Consider the following 22,500-nt stretch of genomic DNA (forward strand, 5'->3'; position numbering starts at 1 on the left):
TAAGTCATGGTAGAGTAGTGGTTAGTATTAGTGGAGTGGTTGTAAGTCATGGTAGAGTAGTGGTTAGTATTAGTGGAGTAGTTGTAAGTCATGGTAGAGTAGTGGTTAGTATTGGTGGAGTAGTTGTAAGTCATGGTAGAGTAGTGGTTAGTATTGGTGGAGTAGTTGTAAGTCATGGTAGAGTAGTGGTTAGTATTAGTAGAGTAGTTGTAAGTCATGGTAGAGTAGTGGTTAGTATTAGTGGAGTAGTTGTAAGTCATGGTAGAGTAGTGGTTAGTATTAGTGGAGTAGTTGTAAGTCATGGTAGAGTAGTGGTTAGTATTAGTAGAGTAGTGGTTAGTAATAGAAGAGTAGTGGTTAGTAATACAGTAGTGATGAGTAACAGTAGAGTAGTGGTTAGTAATAGAGTAGTGATAAGTAATAGTAGAGTAGTGTTACTGGTTATTCATGGTTAGTATTGGTAATAGTAGACTAGTGGTTAGTAATAGAGTAGTGATTAGTAATAGTAAAGTTGTGGTTATTCATGACTAGTATTGGTAATAGTAGAGAAGTGGTTAGTAATAGAGTAGTGATTAGTAATAGGAGTAGTGGTTAGTAATGGCTAGTATTAGTAATAAGTACTGTTTGTTGTGTGTACAAATTAGCATGATTTTTTCAATTAAATGCTTAGCGGAGCAGATCTGAACCAACATCTTCCTCATCTCTAACTTTTAAAACCAATGCATATGAATCACTCTTGTCATAAAATATCAACCACGACATTATCAAATCAGGAGGCAGGATATAGCGGTCACGGTATTGGATCACCATGCGAAAGGTTGTGAGTTTGAGACCCCATATCCACAGTCTACCTGTTAGTATCTACTAACCAAGAGGATGATGCGTTCCCTACCTGCTCATTAATGGATTTTATCTAAAAGAAAAACAATCCAATGCTGCTGTTGAAGGCTAATATGAAAACAGCAGTGGGTCACTCATAAGCAAACAGAATACTGTCTTTTCTAAACGAAGGCATCTCTGGCCTGCACTCCTACCATAAGGTTCCAACCAGTATAGCGCTAGGAAATCAGAATGCATCATAAGTTTTTTTTATTGGCGAGACTCCGCCATATTGAGAGGACTGGAGGGTAACCTAGGCAAATAAAAATGCTGTTTTGCCACGGTAAGCATGAGCAACGCTGTGGCACTTTCAAACACGTCGCTCCCATAATGCCAAATATATCAATAATTTCACGACAAATTACTATGCAATGACCAAAAGAGGCATAACTACCTAAATAACGAATAACATCCCTACGCTCCATAAATGTCTGCAGTCATTGGTACAAGACATGGCGATGCACAGGCCCCCGCTTAGGAGCCCCCCTACTCAGGGTCCTCAGTGCACACAGACCCCTCTGCAGCCACCTCTGGAGAGGGACGCTTCGAAGAGACGCCAGGGGGGGGGTAGGAAAACACCATCATGTCTGTCACGAGGTCCAATCAACTGCCACGTTATGATGATGGACTAAAGACGACGACGAATCAACTGCGTCGGGTAGAAATCATTGATATACAGGTGGAGCTATGAGCCCATAGACGATGGATATTTGGAGATATACATAGATGGCGATAGATGATGGATGGAGATATGGGTGCATTGATGGGGATAGATGATAGATGGAGATATGAGTGCATTGATGGGGAGAGATGATAGATGGAGATATGGGTGCATTGATGGGGATAGATGATAGATGGAGATATGGGTGCATTGATGGGGAGAGATGATAGATGGAGATATGGGTGCACAGATTCAGATGGGGAGAGATGATAGATGGAGATATGGGTGCATTGATGGGGAGAGATGATAGATGGAGATATGGGTGCACAGATTCAGACGGGGAGAGATGATAGACGGAGATATGGGTGCATAGATGAGTATAGATAGAGGGACATAATCTCTCTTGGTCACTTGAGGCCTGATTACCTCTAAACTCTTCTAATTCCATAAGCCTCGTTTCCTCCTCTGACTGCGCAGGTTCTGCCAGGCGGATCCTCTGTTCTGGTTGGTCGGTCAGGGAAGGAAGACAGCACTATTCAAATTCAGATGCAAATCAATAGTAGTAGCTTAAAGAAACTTGAGCCTGTGTGTGTTTGCATGGATGTTTGCGGGGAACATTAATAGATGTGCACTTGTCAGAAAGGCTCACTAATGAGTATCTGCCCCTCAGCATATGGAGCTATTTATACCTCCCCATCTGCAAGCGCTTTGCTATTCAGCCTTCTCATCTCCTCTCAGCTTATTTCATCTCTCTCTCTCTCTCTCTCTCTCTCTCTCTCTCTCTCTCAGACAGCACTTTCTGTGCATTCTAAGCCAAGCACAGCTTTATTTAGAATCTATTGAATTCATGTTTTGATGTTTATGTCAAGGGTACAAGAGCCCACTGGTGGCTATGGTAGTCTACTGGTGGGTATGGTAGTCTACTGGTAGGTATGGTGGTCTACTGGTAGGTATGGTAGCCTACTGGTAGGTATGGTGGTGTACTGGTAGATATGGTGGTCTACTGGTAGGTATGGTAGCCTACTGGTAGGTATGGTAGCCTACTGGTAGATATGGTAGTCTACTGGTAGGTATGGTAGCCTACTGGTAGGTATGGTAGCCCACTTGACCTTTTTGGTTTGTCATTTGTAAAACTATTTACAATTGAATATAATAAATTGGTGCCCTTTAATCGTTTGAAATGAGGGCAAAAAAACAATAATACGCTAAACATTTTTTCCATCAAAATAAATGTTAATCATGCTTCAGAAATATGTATATGTGAGTTCGTTTTAGCACACGTCTAACCTGGGCTAGGGTTAGCGTGAGACCCACAGCGGACCAGATGAACTCTTCTTTGTGAGCTCAGGCCTGCTGGAGAGCAGCCCACCTCATCTATTATTTAGCCAATCAGTGGCTCCCTCGCAGACACAAATGTCAGCGTTTTGACAACACGGCTCTGTATTCTCCTCACTCATCCTCCCCCCCCCCCCTTAATCCAAAGTGTGTCGTCTATTTTAATGATGGCTGATGGATCTGAGGAGGAGGAGGAGGAGGAGGACGTCTCGATGTCCATCGGGCAGGCACGGGGCGGCGGGACCTGCTCAGCTGGCAGTTAGAGATGTTAGACGGGAACGCTCAAAATGGAGGAGGCAGCCGCCACAGCTGTTCCATTAGGGCCTCGTCTGCCTCCTGACATCACAGTTCACATGACGGAGCGCTGAAATACCCAGAGGACCCGTGGCCACTGATGCATGCACAGAGTGTGTTTGTGTGTGTGTGTGTGTGTGTGTGTGTGCCTGATTGGATGGTTGTGTGTGTGTGTGTGTGTGTGTGTGTGTTGTGACCTGGGTGGGACACAGGCAGCACAGTGGGGGGTTGAGAGTTGTAGAGGGGGGGGGGGGGGGGGGGGGGGGGGGGGGGGGGGGGGAGGGGGGAGGGGGACCCTGGATTAGTGACACAGTTACTGGTCCCAGGACAGACAATGGGAGTGCTGAAGAGGATTTGCCCCCCCCCCCCTCCCCCCTCCCTGTTGTCCTATTACGTTAAATACTGCTCTATAGTATATTCCTATAGAAGTATGCATAGTGTAGGGGCTGTACATCTGGATGATTGGCCTATTAGTCCGCCTGTCTCCTCAGTCCCCCCCCCCCCTGACTCCTCAGCCATTCCCCCCCCCCCCCCCCCCCCTGTCTCCTTCCCTCCCCCCTCTTCCCTCCCTCACCCTCTTGTCTATTTGAAAAACAAAAACGGTCCCAAGACCAGACTAGAGTTAGCCTGACATATGTCTAAGAGACGCCCAGTTCCGTCGGCCGCCGGTTCGACTCTGGACTCACAGGTGCATCACGAGTGCAAGGCAGCAGTGAGCTATCTGTGTTTGATTTTACTGCTGTCGCAACTACAGCCCGCCTAGGACTGGAGCGGCGGGGGTTATGTCACAGGGCTGCAGGGCTGCATGTCTACGTTCACAGCACACATGCAGCACACACACACACACATGCAGTACACGCATGCTGCACACACACATGCAGTACACACATGCTGCACACACACATGCAGCACAGACACATGCAGCACACACACGTGCAGTACACACATACACACACACACACACACATATAGATGCAGTACACTCATGAAGTACACACACATGCAGTACACACATGCTGCACACACGTGTGCAGTACACACACACACACACACACATAGATACAGTACACTCATGAAGTACACACACACATGCAATATGCAAGCATTGCAGTACACACAAGCAGCACACACACAATGATTACGTTTGAAGAAGAGGAGGTGGGGCGTCTGGGTTAGATGGAGAGGAGAGGTCCTGATATGCTGCCGGAGAGCAGAAAGACCTCCTTTGTCTTCCTATATTTTAATGAGCATTTGGAGAATAATTAATCAGCTCTCACGCACGCACACACACACACAATGAAATAGAATTACACACACACACAGTACACATACAGAAAATCACAATTAAACAATTAAAACCCACACTCACTGAAACACAGCTACACCCTTGGATGCCTACACCAGCACATACACTTACAACTAGACATAACTACACACTCACTAAAACATGACAACACGTCACGCACACTGTTGCCTTGCATGGTTGCACGGTTGACTCTGCCGTCGGTGTGTATTAAGTCGCTTTGGATAAAAGCGTCTAATAAATGGCCTAAATGTACATGGCTTGGGTGATTTACAGCTCGTGTTTTCTTATATTTGTCCTTCTGGTGCTGGGTGGGTACCAAGTTACTCGTCCGGATGGTTTGCCTGCCTAGGTCTGCATCTATTGGATGTTGTGTTCCAAATATAGCGCATTGACCCACCGAGCCGCGCACTGACCCTTGCCTTTCCTTCCGTCTTCCCCATCCCAGTGGCTACCATGACAACAGAGGCGAGCGCGGCGAGCGAGGCGGCGGCGACTGAAGGAAAGCCCAAGTCCAGCGGCGGCGGCAGCAGTGCCGAACCCCAACGGGAGCCCCGGCAGGACAACAAGGAGAAGCCTGAGAACGAGGAGAACCCAGGGAAGGAGGAGAACAAGGGAAAACCAGAGTCCCCCACCAGCGCGGCTCCAGCAGCAGCAGCAGCAGCAGCAGCAGAGAAGGGAGCCCCCAGCAGCAAGGCCCAGGAGCCAGCATCGGAGGCCGGGGCCGCCGAGGAGGAGCAGCTGAGGCCCCGCACCCGCACCTCGGCCGGGAAGGGCCTCTCCCGCCTCTTCTCCAACTTCATGAAGCGGCGCTCCCAGTGCTCCGAGGGAGAGGGCTTCGAGGCGGAGAAGGCCGGCGAGGAGAAGGAGAGCAAAGAGGAGAAAGCGCTGGTCAAGGTGGAGGAGGCAAAGGCCGGGGAGAAGGAGGTGGTCAAAGAGGTGAAGGCAGAGCAGCCGGACGCCAAAGCGGAGAAGGAGGAGGCCAAGGCAGAGAAGGAGGCCAAGGTAGAGAAGGAGGCGAAGGCGGAGAAGGAGGCGAAGGCGGAGAAGGAGGCCAAGGTAGAGAAGGAGGCCAAGGTAGAGAAGGAGGCCAAGGTAGAGAAGAAGGAGGCCAAGGTAGAGAAGAAGGAGGCCAAGGCGGAGGAGCAGAAGGTGGAGGTAAAACCGGCACAGAAAGACAAAGAGGAGAAGATAGAGGAGAAGGAAAAAGAGGAGGAGAAGGTGGAGAAGAAGGGTGGTAAAAGGAAAAGAAAAGACAGTCGGAAAAAGGCCGAGTTGAAGCAGAAAGAAGAGGAGAAAAGAGCTGCAAAGAAGGAGGAGGAGGAGGCACAGCAGAGGGTAGAGGAGAAACAGGAGGAGAAAGCCGAGGAGAAGGAGACCAAAGCTGAGGAGAAGAAGGAGACCAAAGCTGAGGAGAAGAAGGAGACCATAGCTGAGGAGAAGAAGGAGACCAAAGCTGAGGAGAAGAAGGAGACCAAAGCTGAGGAGAAGAAGGAGACCATAGCTGAGGAGAAGAAGGAGACCAAAGCTGAGGAGAAGAAGGAGACCATAGCTGAGGAGAAGAAGGAGACCAAAGCTGAGGAGAAGAAGGAGACCAAAGCTGAGGAGAAGAAGGAGACCATAGCTGAGGAGAAGAAGGAGACCAAAGCTGAGGAGAAGAAGGACAAGAAGGAAGAAGCAAAAAACAAGGAGAGCAAGGAGGAAGAAAAGGTTGACAAGAAGGAGGTGAAGAAAAAGGAGAAGGAAGAGAAGGCCAAGAAGAAGGAGGAGGAGAAACTAAAGGAGGCCAAGAAGAAGGAGGAGGAGAAACTAAAGGAGGCCAAGAAGAAGGAGGAGGAGAAGCTAAAGGAGGCCAAGAAGAAGGAGGAGGAGAAACTAAAGGAGGCCAAGAAGAAGGAGGAGAAACTAAAGGAGGCCAAGAAGAAGGAGGAGGAGAAACTAAAGGAGGCCAAGAAGAAGGAGGAGGAGAAACTTAAGGAGGCCAAGAAGAAGGAGGAGAAACTAAAGGAGGCCAAGAAGAAGGAGGAGAAGGAGAAGGAACAGCCTGCTGAGAAGAAGGACGCCAAGGAGAAGGAGAAGGGACAGAAGGAGGCGAAAGGGAAGGCCGTGGAGCAGGTGAAAGCTCCCATCGCAGCGCCGGAGGCGGAACTGAAGACGGAGCCGGAGGTAGAGCATCCGGCCGAGCAGAACTCCATCGACTGCACGGAGAACCAGGTGAGCGTCACGCGGTTCAGGTTCTGAGCCCTGGTAGATGTTGCAGGAGCGCTGGAGTCATGGAACGGGAAAACGTGGAGGCTAGGAGGCAGGGTACAAGGGCTAGCATGGTCGACTCCCAGCCCGGGAGTCGTGGGTTCGATTCCCCACTGTCTTGGCCCGCCTGTATCGGTGCCTGCTCATTATTGACATGGATCTGAGTTCACTGTTAACTTCACTTTGGAGAAGCGGATCCGTCTGTGATCTCAGTATTTCAGATTAACGATGCACTGAATATACAGACGGTCACATTGACGAAGGGAGGTACGACTGGAACGGCATGAACACACACTATAGAAGACCCACTCTAGAAGGGCATTGTAATGGATGCTCGCACAGAAGATGTGACCTTGACGCTACAAGCCTCACGCCGTAACAATATATCGTTGGCCACTTGTTCCTGGTCAGCGATGGTGATCTGTGCATTAAATCATCATCATGATAGGATGTTAACAATGTAAGACATATTGAAAGATGACGAGCCCTGTTGCTTTAGTGACCTAAACACTTTGAGTGCTGGTGCATTTACATTTAGGGCATTTAGCAGGTTAATGCACACATTCACACACCGACGGCGGAGTCAACCATGCAGGGCGACAGACAGCTCGTCGGGAGCAATTAGGGTTGGGTGTCTCGCTCAGGGACACCTCGACACTCTAGACACTCTCGACTCTCAGCTAGAAGGAGCCGGGGATCGAACTAGCAACCTTCCGGTTACCAGCCAACCCCGCTCTACCTCCTAAGCTAAGCCGACCCCCATGCAAATATAAACCAATCAAACGAGAACCAGGCCAGAGGAGCTTCCATTGCTGATACTAGATTTGTATCATTATCTTCGTCTTGCTTTATGTAATATCATATGATCTTCATGTTTCATGTGTATTCTTGTCTTCAGTCGGATTAGTTGTTAGGACGTTATGTCCAGTAGTAGCCCACACCAGACCTGTGTTTGACCAGAGTATGATGCTGTGCTGTCTAGGTGGTGAAGGAGGAGAACCAGGAGAACCAGGAGAATCCAGCGCCCGACGTGAAGGAGGAGGAGAAACCAGACGTTAAGGAGGCAGAACCTGCAGTGGGAGACGTGAAAGAGGAGAAAAAGGAGAAGAACAAGGAGAAGGGAAAGAAGGAGAAGTCTCAAGCCCAGAAGAAGGAGAAGTCTCGAGAGGAGAAGAAATCCCAGAAGAAGGACAAGTCTGCAGAGGAGTCCAAAGCCCAGAAGGACAAGTCTGTAGAGGAGAGCAAAAGCCAGAAGAAGGACAAGTCTCCAGAGGAGAAAGGCCAGAAGGACAAGTCTGCAGAGGAGAAAGGCCAGAAGAAGGCAGAGGAGGCCAGCATCTCTAAAAAACTAAAAACCATGCAGTGCAAAGTGACTCTGTTGGACGGCGTCGAGTTTGAGTGTGAACTTGATGTAAGAAAAGTCAATTTCTTCTTTTATCCTTCTCATATTTCTACTTGTTCTGTGTCGTATATTCTGTTCTACTTTTTTCACTACAGGTACGGTTAAGTTCAGAGTCAATGGAGTTGTACTGATATAGCGATTCTAAATACTCTGTCTGTCTGTCTGTCGTCATGTGTCTGTCGGCCTCTCTCCGTCTGTCCTTTAGAAACACGCTAAAGGCCAGGAGTTGCTCACCAGGGTGTGTGACCACCTCAACCTGGTGGAGAAGGACTACTTCGGCCTGGCCAACTGGGAAACTCCCACCAGCAAGGTAGTCCCCCCCCCCTGACAGCTGAAGCAGTGGTAACGTCAGAAATGATTTAAAAAAAAAGAGACTGATAAACTAACGCTTCCTCCACCGCTCACCAGACCTGGCTGGACGCGGCCAAGGAGATCAGGAAACACGTCTCCGGGGCCGTGTACGAGTTCACCTTCAGCGTCAAGTTCTACCCCCCCGACCCGGCGCAGCTCACCGAGGACATCACCAGGTCAGCTCTATGACTAGTACTAACTAATGATGACCTCTAGTACTAACTAATGATGACCTCTAGTACTAACTAATGATGACCTCTAGTACTAACTAATGATGACCTCTAGTACTAACTAATGAGGACCTCCACGACTAGTACTAACTAATGATGACCTCTAGTACTAACTAATGATGACCTCTAGTACTAACTAATGAGGACCTCTAGTACTAACTAATGATGACCCCCACGACTAGTACTAACTAATGATGACCCCCACGACTAGTACTAACTAATGATGACCTCTAGTACTAACTAATGATGACCTCCACAACTAGTACTAACTAATGATGACCTCTAGTACTAACTAATGATGACCTCTAGTACTAACTAATGATGACCTCCACGACTAGTACTAACTAATGAGGACCTCCACGACTAGTACTAACTAATGAGGACCTCCACGACTAGTACTAACTAATGATGACCTCCACGACTAGTACTAACTAATGATGACCTCCACGACTAGTACTAACTAATGATGAGTATTTTGATGAATTATGTAAATATGATAATCATTATCTAATAATTATTAGGGCATAATAATTGAGCGAGTGAGTTTCGCGCCTAGTGGTTCTCAGGTTAGGGTTAGGGTTAGTTAGGGTTAGGGTTAGCCTAGTGGTTAGGGTTAGGGTTGGGGTTAGGGTTAGCCTAGTGGTTAGGGTTAGGGTTGGGGTTAGTCTAGTGGTTGTCAGGTTAGGGTTAGGGTTAGGGTTAGTCTAGTGGTTCTCAGGTTAGGGTTAGGGTTAGTCTAGTGGTTCTCAGGTTAGGGTTAGGGTTAGAGTTAGCCTAGTGGTTCTCAGGTTAGGGTTAGGGTTAGGGTTAGCCTAGTGGTTCTCAGGTTAGGGTTAGGGTTAGGGTTAGGGTTAGTCTAGTGGTTCTCAGGTTAGGGTTAGGGTTAGGGTTAGCCTAGTGGTTCTCAGGTTAGGGTTAGGGTTAGGGTTAGGGTTAGGGTAACTCGTATGGGTCAGCCCTGACTTGATAAAACACTAACTGTAAACGTGTTGTTCTCCTGAGGGTTAGGGTTAGGGTTAGGGTTAGGGTAACTCGTACGGGTCAGCCCTGACCTGATGGAACGCTAACTGTAAACGTGTGGTTCTCCTGAAGGTACTACCTGTGTCTCCAGCTGAGGAAGGACATCATGAACGGCGTGCTGCCCTGCTCCTTCGTCACCCTCTCCCTGCTGGGCTCCTACGCCGCCCAGTCGGAGCTGGGAGAGTACGACCCCGAGCTCCACGGGCAGGACTACGTCCGGGAGCTGGACCTGGCCCCGGGCCAGAGCACCGAGCTGGAGGACAAGGTCATGGATCTGCACCGCACCTACAGGTGAAGCCCGGCCGGGGGAGGAGGGGTGGTGGCGTGGCGTTGGCGAGGGTGGGGGGGGGGTCCTGACCGCGCTGTGGCTCTGCTAGATAAGAGCAGACAGGCCTTTATCAGGCGCCGCCATAGTGTGTGTGTGTGGGTGTGTGTGGGTGTGTGTGTGTGTGTGTGTGGGTGTGTGTGTACGACCACGATAGCGTGATACACGGCATCCCTCCACATGACGGCTCAGGGAGACCTTCAGGGGTGTTGCCGAGTTTTGGACTCACTGGAGTCTCTATTCTGTCTTCTCTGTGCGCCCCAGGTCCATGAGTCCAGCTCAGGCCGACCTGTTGTTCCTGGAGAATGCCAAGAAGCTGTCCATGTACGGAGTAGACCTGCACCAAGCCAAGGTCTGGACCGGGGTTATGCAATGAGTTGGATCTGCCGTTAGGAGTCACTCACAGTTGACCAATCGAATGATTAAACCCTGTAATCATTGTGCAATTTCCGGAAGTACCTATTATGTTGACAACAATATATTATTTATAAAGCAATAATGTAATCATTTGTATAAGCATGTCTGCATAATAACAGAGACATGCAATTCCAGGTTACATACTGTTATAAGTTCCCTGCAAGGTTATCCTGTTAAAATAAGGACCTCATAGCCGTGGCCCTCACCGCGGGTAACAGTGCCTCCTAGTGGCCAGTGAGTGGTACATGTTACAAGTCAGAGCCAATAGCATTACGTTCAGCACATGACACATCTGAATACTTGAAAGGAAACGAGCGATGCCAACTGTTTGTGGCTGACGTAGGACCTGGAGGGCGTAGACATCACGCTGGGGGTCTGCTCCGGGGGACTGATGGTGTACAAAGATAAGCTGCGGATCAACCGTTTCCCCTGGCCCAAAGTGCTGAAGCTGTCCTACAAGCGCAGCAGCTTCTTCATTAAGATTCGACCGTCCGAGGTAAAGTACACCTTTCTTTTTCATTTGTTGCTACATTTTAATGTGGTTGGTGTTGTTGTTGTTGCCACCTTCTATGTCGTCTTTCTCAGGCGTCTTGCAAATGTTTGTGCTGTACGGTCGATTTTTTTTTTTAACACAACACACTGTAAATGCTAAAACACACCGTTAAATCTATATTTGTGTTTCAAGATTTAACATACGTGAATTACGTTTACAGTAATCAATTATGAATTTGAATATTACTACGTTTTAAAATGCAGTTTCTCCTTATTTAATCCGGTTCAATCTTCAGGCTGTGTGTCACGCTATATCAGCCAGTAACAGCTCTTGTTTCTGGTCCACAGCAAGAGCAGTATGAGAGCACCATAGGCTTCAAGCTGCCCAACTACAAGGCCTCCAAGAAGCTGTGGAAAGTGTCAGTGGAGCACCACACCTTCTTCAGGTAAACGGCCTTCTCTGTTTCCTGATCCGCACTAATGGGATCTTGTCACTCAACCTCTTACCCTCATCAGCGCTGTGATCTCTAAAGTAGTTCCCCCCCGGGGAACCCCCCCCACCGCCGCGGTGTGGTTCCCGTGAGTAGTCAGGGCTTTGGTGGACTTGGTGGAGATTATGGTGCTGTTAGTGATGATGTCAAACACCCACTGTAAGCAGGGTCTTTACGGGAGTGGTGAGAATGAGTGGCACGGGGAATGTCAATCAGGGTTGAGGGGTCAATCGAGGCTGTAGTTTAAATATCTGACGTGTTATCTGTCGTGATGTATAGTACTTAGCGTCGTGTAGCAGCTTATCCTAGCTATCTTTGTTTTATACGGGGAATGGGTTAACCTAGTGATGGTTAGTGCTTGCCACTTGGTTCTATGAACATCCTTACTGTACCGACAGCGATATAGTGTTGTTTTTCTTTCTTCTGACAAGTGTTACTTATTGTAAGTCGCTTTGGATAAAAGCGTTGATGCTAAACGGCCCTCAATGTAAATGTTGTCGGTTGTCTCAGGGTCCCCACCGTAGAGCGGTCGAGCGCTGTGGTTCAGATGTGTGACGTGTTCTCCTGTTGTGTCGGGGTTCTCTCTCTCAGGGTCTCCACCGTAGAACCCCCCTCGTCCCGGCGCTTCCTGGTCCTGGGGTCGAAGTTCCGCTACAGCGGGCGCACGCAGGCCCAGAGCCGGCAGGCCAGCTCCATGATCGACCGCCCCGCCCCGCGCTTCACCCGCTCCGCCAGCAAGAGGCTCTCGCGGAACCTGGACGAAGGTACGGTCACGTTCTGCCGCGGGCTACGGGGCCGCTGGGGGTGGGTGGGGTGGGGCGGGGTGGGGGTGGTGGGTGGGGGGGGGGGGAGCTCCGCCAGATCAAGCTCTAGTTAACTCTTCCTACCTGCCACAGCTGGAGATGGGCATCTCAGCCCCCAACAGATCTGAGGTAGATGATTGGTTCCTGGTGCTGGAGTCCGACCGGCCACGCCCCTCTCCGGTGCCCTCAGGTACAGAGGAGCCGTGCGGGTTCCGAATGCTCCACGGTCGTTGTTTTGTCTTGGCTTACTGCGTCTCATTTCCTTCCGCCTCACTAACAAACGGCTGTTTTTTTGCTTGGCGTAACACGACATGTTACACGCACGCGAGGCATATGTTAATGCGTACGCTCCTCATTCCTTGTCTCCTTAACGACCAGTCGACGTTCGCGCTGGTGCGGACGGGTTATGGTTGACTTTCTGCTTTGCCTGGCGTTATCCCGGGCCGCCCCGACCCCCCACACACGATTGGTCATTGATGATATCCCAAATTAAAATTGTGATTTCATTGAATGGTCACGTTGTGCTTCGTCACGGCTCTTATCACCGTGTGCATCCGTTGCCTGTGGCTGCTTACATTCTGCCTCGCTATCCCGGACCTAAAGGGGTAAGTAACGCACTTGTTTCACGCTTTTGGAATTCTTCAACGCATTTGTGACTCAGCCGGCACAACTCAAACACATCCACGTCTTCTCAGCTTTCATGACTCCCGACACATCCACATCTCCCGTGACTCAAACACATCCACATCTCCCACGACTAAACCACATCCACATCTTCTCATCTCCCGTGACTCAAACACATTCACATCTCCCCAGCTCCCCACGCGATGCACTAACATCAGCGTATCGGATGCTGAGCTTTGTGCCGTTGTACGTCTTGTCTTTCTAACACCGCTTTCACCACGTCGACCGCCAACCAACCGCGTTACAGCTGTGATCCGTCCCTCAGCCGGCCAGCGGTCGTCTGGCCGTACACCGGCCCGGGCCTGGTCCGGTCAGTATGGCGCCTCCTGGTGGCAGCCCGGCACGAGGCCGGAGGACCTGTGGTGTCCGTTGCTACGACGCCGTCCTTCTCTTCCCTTTATGCCGTCTGTTGAGGCCGTGAAGCAGCCAGGTATCTAACAAGAGTCCTCTTGCTATGTTACCATGTCTCCCCCGTTCTGCTGCTGTTATGTGTCCGTTAGCTGCCAGTACGTTTCATGCTGGCCGAATCATGACACTATCGCTATATAGTATTTACATGCTTCCTATGTCAGACGAAAAAGGCATCACACAATTGTTTTTGTCAGTGTCCTCGGCCAGACTCGGCTATGTCAACAGGAGCTCTGTGGACAGACTATTACAACCAGCGTTCAGACAGCGAGACGACTGGTACCAGTACTTCGCCCCGAGTTTAACCATCAAGCAAGAGGAAACGCGTCCATGTGAGTGGTTGGTTTTGTAAAACTATGACCTGTTTGATGTGTTCATCAAATCTCAACCTTTTCCTCTGATTTTGTGTTCAGCCATACTTGTAACTGATGAAGCTCTTCTCATACCTCTGCTTCTGCTTTCCCTAGCCTCCTCCCTAGCCTCCTCCATCGCCTCCTCCCTGGCCCAGGCCCTGTCTGAGGACGTGAAGGGGGCTGTCGTGAGAGACACAGAGGTCATGGAGAGGTTGCAGGAGGCGTTGGGCTTAGTGGACGAGCTGAGGGAAATGGAGGATTTAGAAGACAGGCTGAGGAAGGTGAGGGTTCTGGAAGAGAGGCTCCAGGAGGTGGACGAGCTAGCGGAGAAGATCCAGGAAGTGATCGAGGAGGAGTTAGGAAAGGAGGAAGTGGAAAAGCTGGCACAGGAAGAGGAAGTTCAATCAGAGAGATCACAGGTAGCGATGGAGATGGAGCAGACGCTGGAGGAAGATGAGGTGGACGAATTGGAGGAAGAAATAAAACGTGTGTTCTTCGCGCAGAGGGAGGTTGAGGAGGGGTCTAAATCTGGGATGGTGGACGACACCGCTCACGTCGTGGTGAGCCAGAGGAAGGTCAGGAAGACGGTCACTGTCGTCCAGGAAAGTTGGCAAGAACAAGCAGAGCCAGAGCAGGTGTCTGTGTCGGTGGAGCAGGAGACGCAAGGCTGGAAAGTTGAAAGAGAAATCAGAACAACATCCGTGTTTGAGGAAGAGGGGTTGAGAATACACCTGCAGGAGGAGGGGTTCAATGTACACCTGCAAGAAGAGGGGTTCAATGTACACCTGCAAGAAGAGGGGTTCAATGTACTCCTGCAGCAAGAGGGGTTCAAGGTACTCCTTCAGGAAGAGGGGTCCAGTTTCCCAGTGCAGGAAGTGGGGTTAAATATACCCCTGCAGGAACCACAAGTTGAGGATAACGATGTCTGGTTCCGGCTGTTTGACCGCTTACCTTACAAGGCTGTTTTCAAACCACAAGGTATGTATCCTCTAACAAACTTAACTACTCTTATGACTCCCTCTACCTCCAGTTGTCCAAGTCCATCAATAAGAAATGTGATATTCATCCTCTTGATTTAAAAGCAGCCTCTACAGCACCAGCAGAAGAATACTTTACCTCCAAGAGTATAACAACAAAGGTTTTGGAGAGAAGGGAGATCCTGGTTGATGAGTTGAACGCCAGAGGACCAGAGGTCCTGGTTGATGAGTTGAACACCAGAGGAGCAGAGGTCCTAGTTGATGAGTTGAACACCAGAGGAGCAGAGGTCCTGGTGGTTGAGATGAACACCAGAGGTCCACAGGTCTTTGGGGGCAGGGAGGATGTTTGGTTCATCTTGCTGGACGTCATTCCCAGAGGAACCCCATTTGTCCCACCAGGTAATTCTAAACTCACCTTCCAAGTTCTTCCCCAGCCCTGTGCATTCCATGTGGTTATATTGGCCCTCACCTATGGTGTTGCTGGGATTGTGTTTGCATTAGCTACCTCTGTGAAGCGCGACCAGAAGGCTGTGGTACAGAGTTATCCCACGGAGACTGCAGGTCCAACCGTTGAGGACCAAAGGGAAGTGGTGGTAAAGGAGACACGTCTCCAACAAGAGCAGACGGCAAGCTCACAAACCATCCCGCAGCCGGTGTCCGTCTCGGCGAGGGTTGAGGATGACTGGTTTGTGCTGTTCAACGTTGTCCCAAGAAAGACCACCTACGTATCCCCAGGTACTGCTAGGATAGCTGGTTGTTTAGGTGATTTGTTACATGTTGTCCCTCTGGAGTTGTGTCTAATCTCGGGAATGTGTTGCGGGAATGCATTAGTCACCTCTGTGGCCAGCGACCAGGAGACGGCAAAACAGAGTTACTCCTTAGAGATGATTCAAAGCCAAGCGGTCGAGGAAGAGAGGGAGGTGATGGTAAAGGAGGAACGTCTTGGAAGGAGGGAGGAAGAGAGGGAGGTGATGGTAAAGGAGGAACGCTTCGCACCAGGAGAGACGAGGGGCTCACCAGTGATACTACCAGTTCTGGTGAGGGTTGCAGATGACTGGTTTGTGCTGTTCCAGGTCATCCCAAGAAAACCCATCTACGTATCCCCAGGTACTACTATGATGACTGGTTGTGCTTCAGACCATGATTAGCTGGCTACCTTTCTATTGTACATTTAGGTGATTTGTTAAATGTTGTCTCGCAGGAGTTGTGTCTCATCGTGGGAATGTGTTTGCATTAGTTGCCTCTGTGGCCAGTGACCAGGAGACGGCAAAACAGAGTTACTCCTTAGAGGTGATTCAAAGCCAAGCGGTCGAGGAAGAGAGGGAGGTGATGGTAAAGGAGGAACGTCTTGCACCAGAAGAGACGAGGGGCTCACCAGTGATACTACCAGTTCTGGAGAGGGTTGCAGATGACTGGTTTGTGCTGTTCCAGGTCATCCCAAGAAAACCCATCTACGTATCCCCAGGTACTACTATGATGACTGGTTGTGCTTCAGACCATGATTAGCTGGCTACCTTTCTATTGTACGTTTAGGTGATTTGTTAAATGTTGTCTTGCAGGAGTCGTGTCTCACAGTGTGTTTGCATTAGTTACCTCTGTGGCCAGCGAACAGGAGACGGCAAAACAGAGTTACACCTTAGAGGTGATTCAAAGCCAAGCAGTTGAGGAAGAGAGGGAGGTGATGGTAAAGGAGGAACGTCTCGCACCAGAAGAGACGAGGGGCTCACCAGTGATGCTACCAGTTCTGGAGAGGGTTGCAGATGACTGGTTTGTGCTGTTCCAGGTCATCCCAAGAAAAACGACCTATGTGTCACCAGGTACTACTGAGATCCTTTGCTTTGCTTCAGCGCACAGCCAAAATCATGAACACTTCCACCCTAAATGTCTTAATACCTTGTGGGACTGTGTTACGTGTTGTCTCTGAAGAGTTGCATCTTTTGTTGTCAGTTGCAGCTGATGATGCGAGTGTACGTGAGCTTCCAAAAATGATGACAGCCATGACTCTGATTGAGAAGACAACCACTGATGAGAGGGAGGAGATAACTGGGGCCCTTGTGCAAAACATAGAGATGGAAAACATGTTCAAGTATGGAGCTGAAACACAGTCAGCCCTGCTCCTTAAAGACAGAGAAGATGACTGGTTTGTCTTACTGGATGTTGGCTCTAGAGCGCCATCTGCTGTGCCATCAGGTATTGCACCCATTCCCATTTGACTTGCATCTTAGTCCGTTGGATGTATTTATACGCATTATACGTAGTCAAACGTCTCAGGATCTCACGTGTTTCTCACAGTGGTCCCGAAGGACCTATCTAAAAGAGTCACCACTGTGGCTTCAGAGGAAACCTTTGAGTCTGTGTACCGAGTCACAGTTGAAGAGGTCCTCCAGAGACAGGAGGAGAGGCCTCCCAGACAGTCCATCCCCGAGCAGGGCGTTCCAATGAGGGAGCCAGACGATTGGTTTGTGCTGTTGGATGTTGTTCCCAGAGGGGTGACCTATATAGCTCCAGGTACCGCCACAGTTTATCATCTCATCTCAACAGACATTCAAGATAACAGTTAACATATAGCTAACTAGCTTTAAGACACAGATGGTAATTCTGAACCTCTTCTCTAGCAGCGCCCAGTACAGTTTACCCAGAGGTCTCCGTACCTCTCCAAATCGTCACAGAAAAAGCTCAGCTCACCCCAGAGCGGGAAGACATTCTCCAGCTGCCATCTCTGCCTCCGTCCGAGAGAGATGACAGCTGGTTTGTGTTGTTCGACGCTGTCCTCATCCACCCAGGTGCTCTTTTACACTGCGTTTGTGCTTCACCCAGATAGTTCAAATTGGCGTCAGTGTCTTTGTATTTTGGTGGACATAAGTCTACCTTCTGTTCACACGCTTCTTGTGCTTGTGACAATTCAGTCTTGTTAACGTTCCGTCTCTCTCCCACGCCAGTGACAAGTCCTCTGCCGTCTAGCCAGAGGTCTGGTCTGGTAGAGGGGAGGACCACTGGGACGTGGCAGAAGGTGATAATTGTGGAGGAGAGGAGGCGAGAGGAGACAAGTCTGTCTGATTTCAAACATGTCCAAGTGACGCGCTACCCCTCGGAGAGGGAGGGAGGAGATGAGTGGTTCAGCCTCTTCGATGTCTCCCAAGGTACTGTTCACTCGTCACTCACGTCCATCTTCACTAGAGAAGCCCTGTTTCTCCATCAAACACGTGCACATTAAACACATCTGACCGAGCAACACGGTTTCCATCGAGGTGCAACACCTTTTGATTGACCTTTCTGAGAGGTGACGGGCCCGGTTTCCTTGTTGTTTTCCAGTTTCCCCGGTAACAAGAGGGGCCGATGTCCAGGGGCCCACCGCAGGGACAGCCCTGAGGGCCCCTAGGCAGGAGGAGAGGGTCGTAGTTATTGAGAAGAGGACCGTAGTGATGGAGGATAGGACCATAGTAACGGCACATAGGACCGTAGTGATGGAGGATAGGACCATAGTGATGGAGAAGAGACGTACCGAGGAGGCCACTGTGACAGAGAGAGAGGGTGGAGACGACTGGTTTATGCTCTTCCAAAGCGTTGTGGAATCAAGCAGAAAGATGCCGACAGGTACCTCATCCTATCATTTCAGCACGTTCCTCAAGTGTCCTGTGGCCGGTAGCGTCTCAGACGGATCGTTTTGTGTTCTGTGTCTGCGTCTCCGCAGTGGCGCGCGTCAGCGTGACCGCCGCCAAGGCGAGAGCCTCTGAAGGGGTTGCTGCGGTAGAGCAGAGGCCCTCCAGAGGTTCTGCAGTGAGGCAGACGCGGCGGCAGGACGCTGTTCCTCCGCCGGGGATTGAGGTAGAAGACGATTGGTTTATTCTTCTGGATGTGGCGACTAAGAAATCAGGTACCCTCGCGCCGTGATCCTCCATTGAGTCCATCAGCTCAATGTGATGCGTTTTGATTGCTGTGAGTGTCTTCCTGATGTGATGCAGAGCGATGTAAAACCATTAACAACACCCGTTTGATCTGTGCCAGTGGCCGCGGCCCAGCGAGTCCGGTTCTATCCGGACGTACGGCCTGCTGCCACGGCAACGCAGGCGCCGGCGGTCCCGGCGGTCCGACCTCTGGCACCGGCGGTCCCGGCGGTCCCGGCGGTCCGACCGCTGTTCGGGAAGAGGATCCTGGAGGAGAGGTACCCGGCAGCCCAGCTCAGAGAGGCTGCGGACGATTGGTTTGTTCTGCTAGACGCTGACCGCCCACAGTCAGGTATTGTAGCCGGCGTTTTGTGGTCGTTTTGCTCGTTTGTGCTTCGAGCTGAAATGCACGCGCTTGCTTACACTGTTTCAGCCTGGCGCAAAAAAAACACACTAAGACAGAACTGAGCCATCTCTCCTCAGGAGAGGACGGACCGCTGAGTGCATGTCCCCCATTGCCCCGGAGCTTCAAACGTCTGCCTATCGGGAGATTTTTCGTTTTCCTTTCACGGTATTAACGCTTTGCGGCCCAACGTCTAACTCTGCTTTGACGCCCCCCGACCTAGATGGATGGAAGTACGACCCCCAACCAAACAACGCTTTGGCTTACAATCCGCTTCATGGACAGGCAGACTTCATTCTTGCCTCAAGGGTTTTCTTGTGCGGCTGTTCCGAGGCAACGCTGGAACACAGGTAGGTAGGGAACGGCGTGCAAGGCTTGCTACTAACCCCTCGTCGAGGTGTGGCCGCGTGACGGCTGTTCGAGGCAACGACGAAAACACAGGCAGGTAAGGTATGGTGCAGTGTGCAGCTACTCACCCTCATCCCGGCGTGGATGTGTGTTAATCTCCTCCTCCGTACCGACGTGCGCTCCTCTCCCTGCACTCGACCGGCCTCATGTTCGTACACCTCTGCACTCGCTGCAGCCACTGCAGCTGGCTCTCACTTCCTCTCCCTCCCGTGCTCACCGTGGGGGGTCTCCCCCCCCCCCCCCCCCCCCATCCCGTGCTCACCGTTGGGGGTCTCCCCCCCCCCCCCCCCCCCCCTCCCCATCCCATGCTCACCGTGGGGTCTCTCCTCTCTCCCCACAGTGGCAGAGGTGGGCACACACCGGGGGGTCCGCCCCGTCAGCGCGCCGGTCTTCTCCCAGGCCGCCCTGGCCGAGGCGGGGCTCCCCCTGTTCCCCCTGGACCAGCCCCAGACCTCCACCCCCCTGCGGAGCATCCGCCAGGAGGAGCGCCGGCTGGAGGTCACCATGGAGACGGTGGAGCCCTCCAAGGGCGACGCAGGCGCCGAGGACAAGGTAACGCATGCCCGCGCTCCCGTCGCTTGAACTGTTCCTGAAAGTGTTGTGTACCGGTTGGCCTCCCGTCAGAACGTCTTTTAGGACCTCTAGACGCTGCAGGTCTTTAATCCTGGTTCATTCCTAGAGTCTTTTCACTCAGAAAATGGAATGTAAATGATTAATAACAGAGGAGCTAGGGCTCTGAGCCAGAGAGTAAAACCCATGGCTTCCAGTGAGGACTAGCCTCCGGACCAGTGAGGACTAGCCTCCAGACCAGTGAGGACTAGTCTCCAGACCACAAGAGAGGACTAGTCTCCAGACCAGTGAGGACTAGTCTCCAGACCACAAGAGAGGACTAGTCTCCAGACCAGTGAGGACTAGTCTCCAGACCACAAGAGAGGACTAGTCTCCAGACCAGTGAGGACTAGTCTCCAGACCACAAGAGAGGACTAGTCTCCAGACCAGTGAGGACTAGCCTCCGGACCACAAGAGAGGACTAGCCTTCAGACCAGTGAGGACTAGTCTCCAGACCAGTGAGGACTAGTCTCCAGACCACAAGAGAGGACTAGCCTCCAGACCAGGACTAGCCTCCAGACCAGGACTAGCCTCCAGACCAGGACAAGCCTCCAGACCATCACTCTGGTACCAGAGAGCAGGAGGGTCCACATGGACCACCTCCGTCGATTCGAGCGTTCAGCGTCAGGTTATTCCATGAGCACACTGGACTCAGTGTTCTCAGTGTTCCCGTGGAAACGATGGAGGCCCTTCCAGTGGAAGATGCTAACGTGGTCTTGTCCTTCTCTGTTGCTCTCCCCCCCGGGTCCAGTCTGAGGAGGCCACCTCGGAGCCGGTGCGAATGCGCAAGGTCAGGCTCTCAGCCAGCGTCAACCCTCATGTCATTAACCATCATCACCCCATTAGTGGACCCCTTATACCATGAACCATCACCACGTCTTCACCGGCCATTAGTGGACCCCCCATACCATAAACCATCACCACGTCTTCACCACCATTAGTGGACCACTCATACCATAAACCATCACCACGTCTTCACCGGCCATTAGTGGACCCCCCATACCATAAACCATCACCACGTCTTCACCACCATTAGTGGACCACTCATACCATAAACCATCACCAGGTCTTCACCACCATTAGTGGACCACTCATAACACACTCAGCAGTGACACATTTTCCTTTCCTTCGTTCACACTGTCGGCCTGTCATGTCACCTTCAGGACATGAGAGGACCGGACATTATACATGATGTGTATACGTACACGACTCCTTTGGACATAACATGTTTCTCATTTATGAAACCAACTCACTGAGCGGAAAGAAACATTCAAGTTAATTGCCACTTCACTAATGATGTGTTCTTGTTATTCATACATTTTCCTCAAGTTGGGCGTAAATTAACTACAACCGTTAACTTAAATAGTTTTCCACCTTTACACTGATCTCTGTCCGGCTCCTCCCTCCTAGCCCTTGTGATTTCTCTGCCTGTCTGGGACTGTGTGTGTGTGTGTGTGTGTGTGTGTGTGTGTGTCTCCTCTCTATGAGTTGATGTCCTCCCCCATGCAGACAGCAGCCTGCTCACAGTGACAGGGTGCACGTCCGGTGGGCGGCGCTCACCACCACTGTTGCCCACGGAAACTAAAAAAACACTTTTTCCTTTTTTTCCTTTTTTTTTTATGTTTCACAGAAGAGAGCTAAGAGAATTGAGGGAGACTCGATTTATATCAGACATAGCCTCTTAATGTTGGAGGTTGGTATCCGGACGTCGGGTCGCCCGAAACGCTTCGCTCTTTGGCTCTTTCTGGCGCTCTGTGTTCACGCTTTAGCGCTTCCTGTCGTCACGCCGTCGCCCTTCCTGTTCCCCGAACCGGGTCACCTGTCACCTGACCTGCGGGTCACATGACAACATGATAACTTTTGATGCACTGTGATTCCTTTGCCCTTTTAACGTGTGCTTCCTCCTGTGCTACTAACTGGTGTCATTACCGAGTGGGCCATTACCACCGCAGTGTGTGAGGGAGTGTGGGTCGATGCCTTCACCTTTTAATAATAAATAATAATAAATTTTATTTCTAATGCACTTTTCATCAAAGAGATCTCAAAGTGCTACAAGGTTAAAAAGTTAAAAGCAAGGTAAAGAAAACAAAAGCATACTCAATAAAGACTATAAGACAAGGTTAAGAAATCTTATTAGCAGCCATAGGCCTTTCTGAATAAAAAGGTTTTCAGGCCTATTTTATAAGAGTCCAGGTTCTGAATGGCCCTCATCTGGAGTGGGAGACTGGGCCTACCAATCATATAGTTTTAACTATATGAACTAACTATATGAGTTAAATCATAATTGATGACAGCGTCTAAACATCTACAAAATGTCCCTTTTGATCGAATATTAATTCCTAATTGAACCGTGGAGATGATTCCTTCAGTGAATAACGATCAGGTCATGGCTCTGAGTCCAGGCTTCTCTCGGTTCCTCGGCACCGTGAGCCGTTTCCTGTTAAACGTTGGAGCTTCTTCTGCTTTTTCGCTGTGGGTTCATGTTGGTTGTGTTGTTGTGACCGCCGACCGCAACCCGTCT

At 50.5% G+C, this 22,500-nt stretch overlaps 1 protein-coding gene across 1 annotated transcript in view; it reads left to right on the plus strand.

Moving 5' to 3' along the window:
- LOC311351011 (uncharacterized protein) overlaps positions 1-22,500 on the plus strand; it is a 35,322-nt gene that overhangs the window by 2,160 nt on the left and 10,662 nt on the right. The window contains exons 2-29 of the mRNA XM_084471095.1: positions 4,921-6,686; positions 7,705-8,133; positions 8,330-8,434; positions 8,533-8,651; positions 9,798-10,016; positions 10,315-10,402; positions 10,811-10,963; positions 11,308-11,405; positions 12,042-12,214; positions 12,324-12,443; positions 12,915-13,367; positions 13,543-13,677; positions 13,813-14,676; positions 14,781-15,074; positions 15,177-15,410; positions 15,507-15,782; positions 15,877-16,140; positions 16,235-16,492; positions 16,623-16,865; positions 16,968-17,183; positions 17,291-17,458; positions 17,615-17,815; positions 17,988-18,269; positions 18,367-18,549; positions 18,681-18,911; positions 19,711-19,922; positions 20,731-20,769; positions 21,610-21,672. Of these exons, the coding sequence (XP_084327221.1) occupies positions 4,929-6,686; positions 7,705-8,133; positions 8,330-8,434; positions 8,533-8,651; positions 9,798-10,016; positions 10,315-10,402; positions 10,811-10,963; positions 11,308-11,405; positions 12,042-12,214; positions 12,324-12,443; positions 12,915-13,367; positions 13,543-13,677; positions 13,813-14,676; positions 14,781-15,074; positions 15,177-15,410; positions 15,507-15,782; positions 15,877-16,140; positions 16,235-16,492; positions 16,623-16,865; positions 16,968-17,183; positions 17,291-17,458; positions 17,615-17,815; positions 17,988-18,269; positions 18,367-18,549; positions 18,681-18,911; positions 19,711-19,922; positions 20,731-20,769; positions 21,610-21,672 (7,878 nt within the window). The 5' untranslated portion in view covers positions 4,921-4,928. The remainder of the gene's footprint in view (positions 1-4,920; positions 6,687-7,704; positions 8,134-8,329; positions 8,435-8,532; positions 8,652-9,797; positions 10,017-10,314; positions 10,403-10,810; positions 10,964-11,307; positions 11,406-12,041; positions 12,215-12,323; positions 12,444-12,914; positions 13,368-13,542; positions 13,678-13,812; positions 14,677-14,780; positions 15,075-15,176; positions 15,411-15,506; positions 15,783-15,876; positions 16,141-16,234; positions 16,493-16,622; positions 16,866-16,967; positions 17,184-17,290; positions 17,459-17,614; positions 17,816-17,987; positions 18,270-18,366; positions 18,550-18,680; positions 18,912-19,710; positions 19,923-20,730; positions 20,770-21,609; positions 21,673-22,500) is intronic.

This window comes from Micromesistius poutassou (genome assembly GCF_964030765.1).
Source record: "Micromesistius poutassou genome assembly, chromosome: 8".
Classification (NCBI taxonomy): Eukaryota; Metazoa; Chordata; class Actinopteri; order Gadiformes; family Gadidae; genus Micromesistius; species Micromesistius poutassou.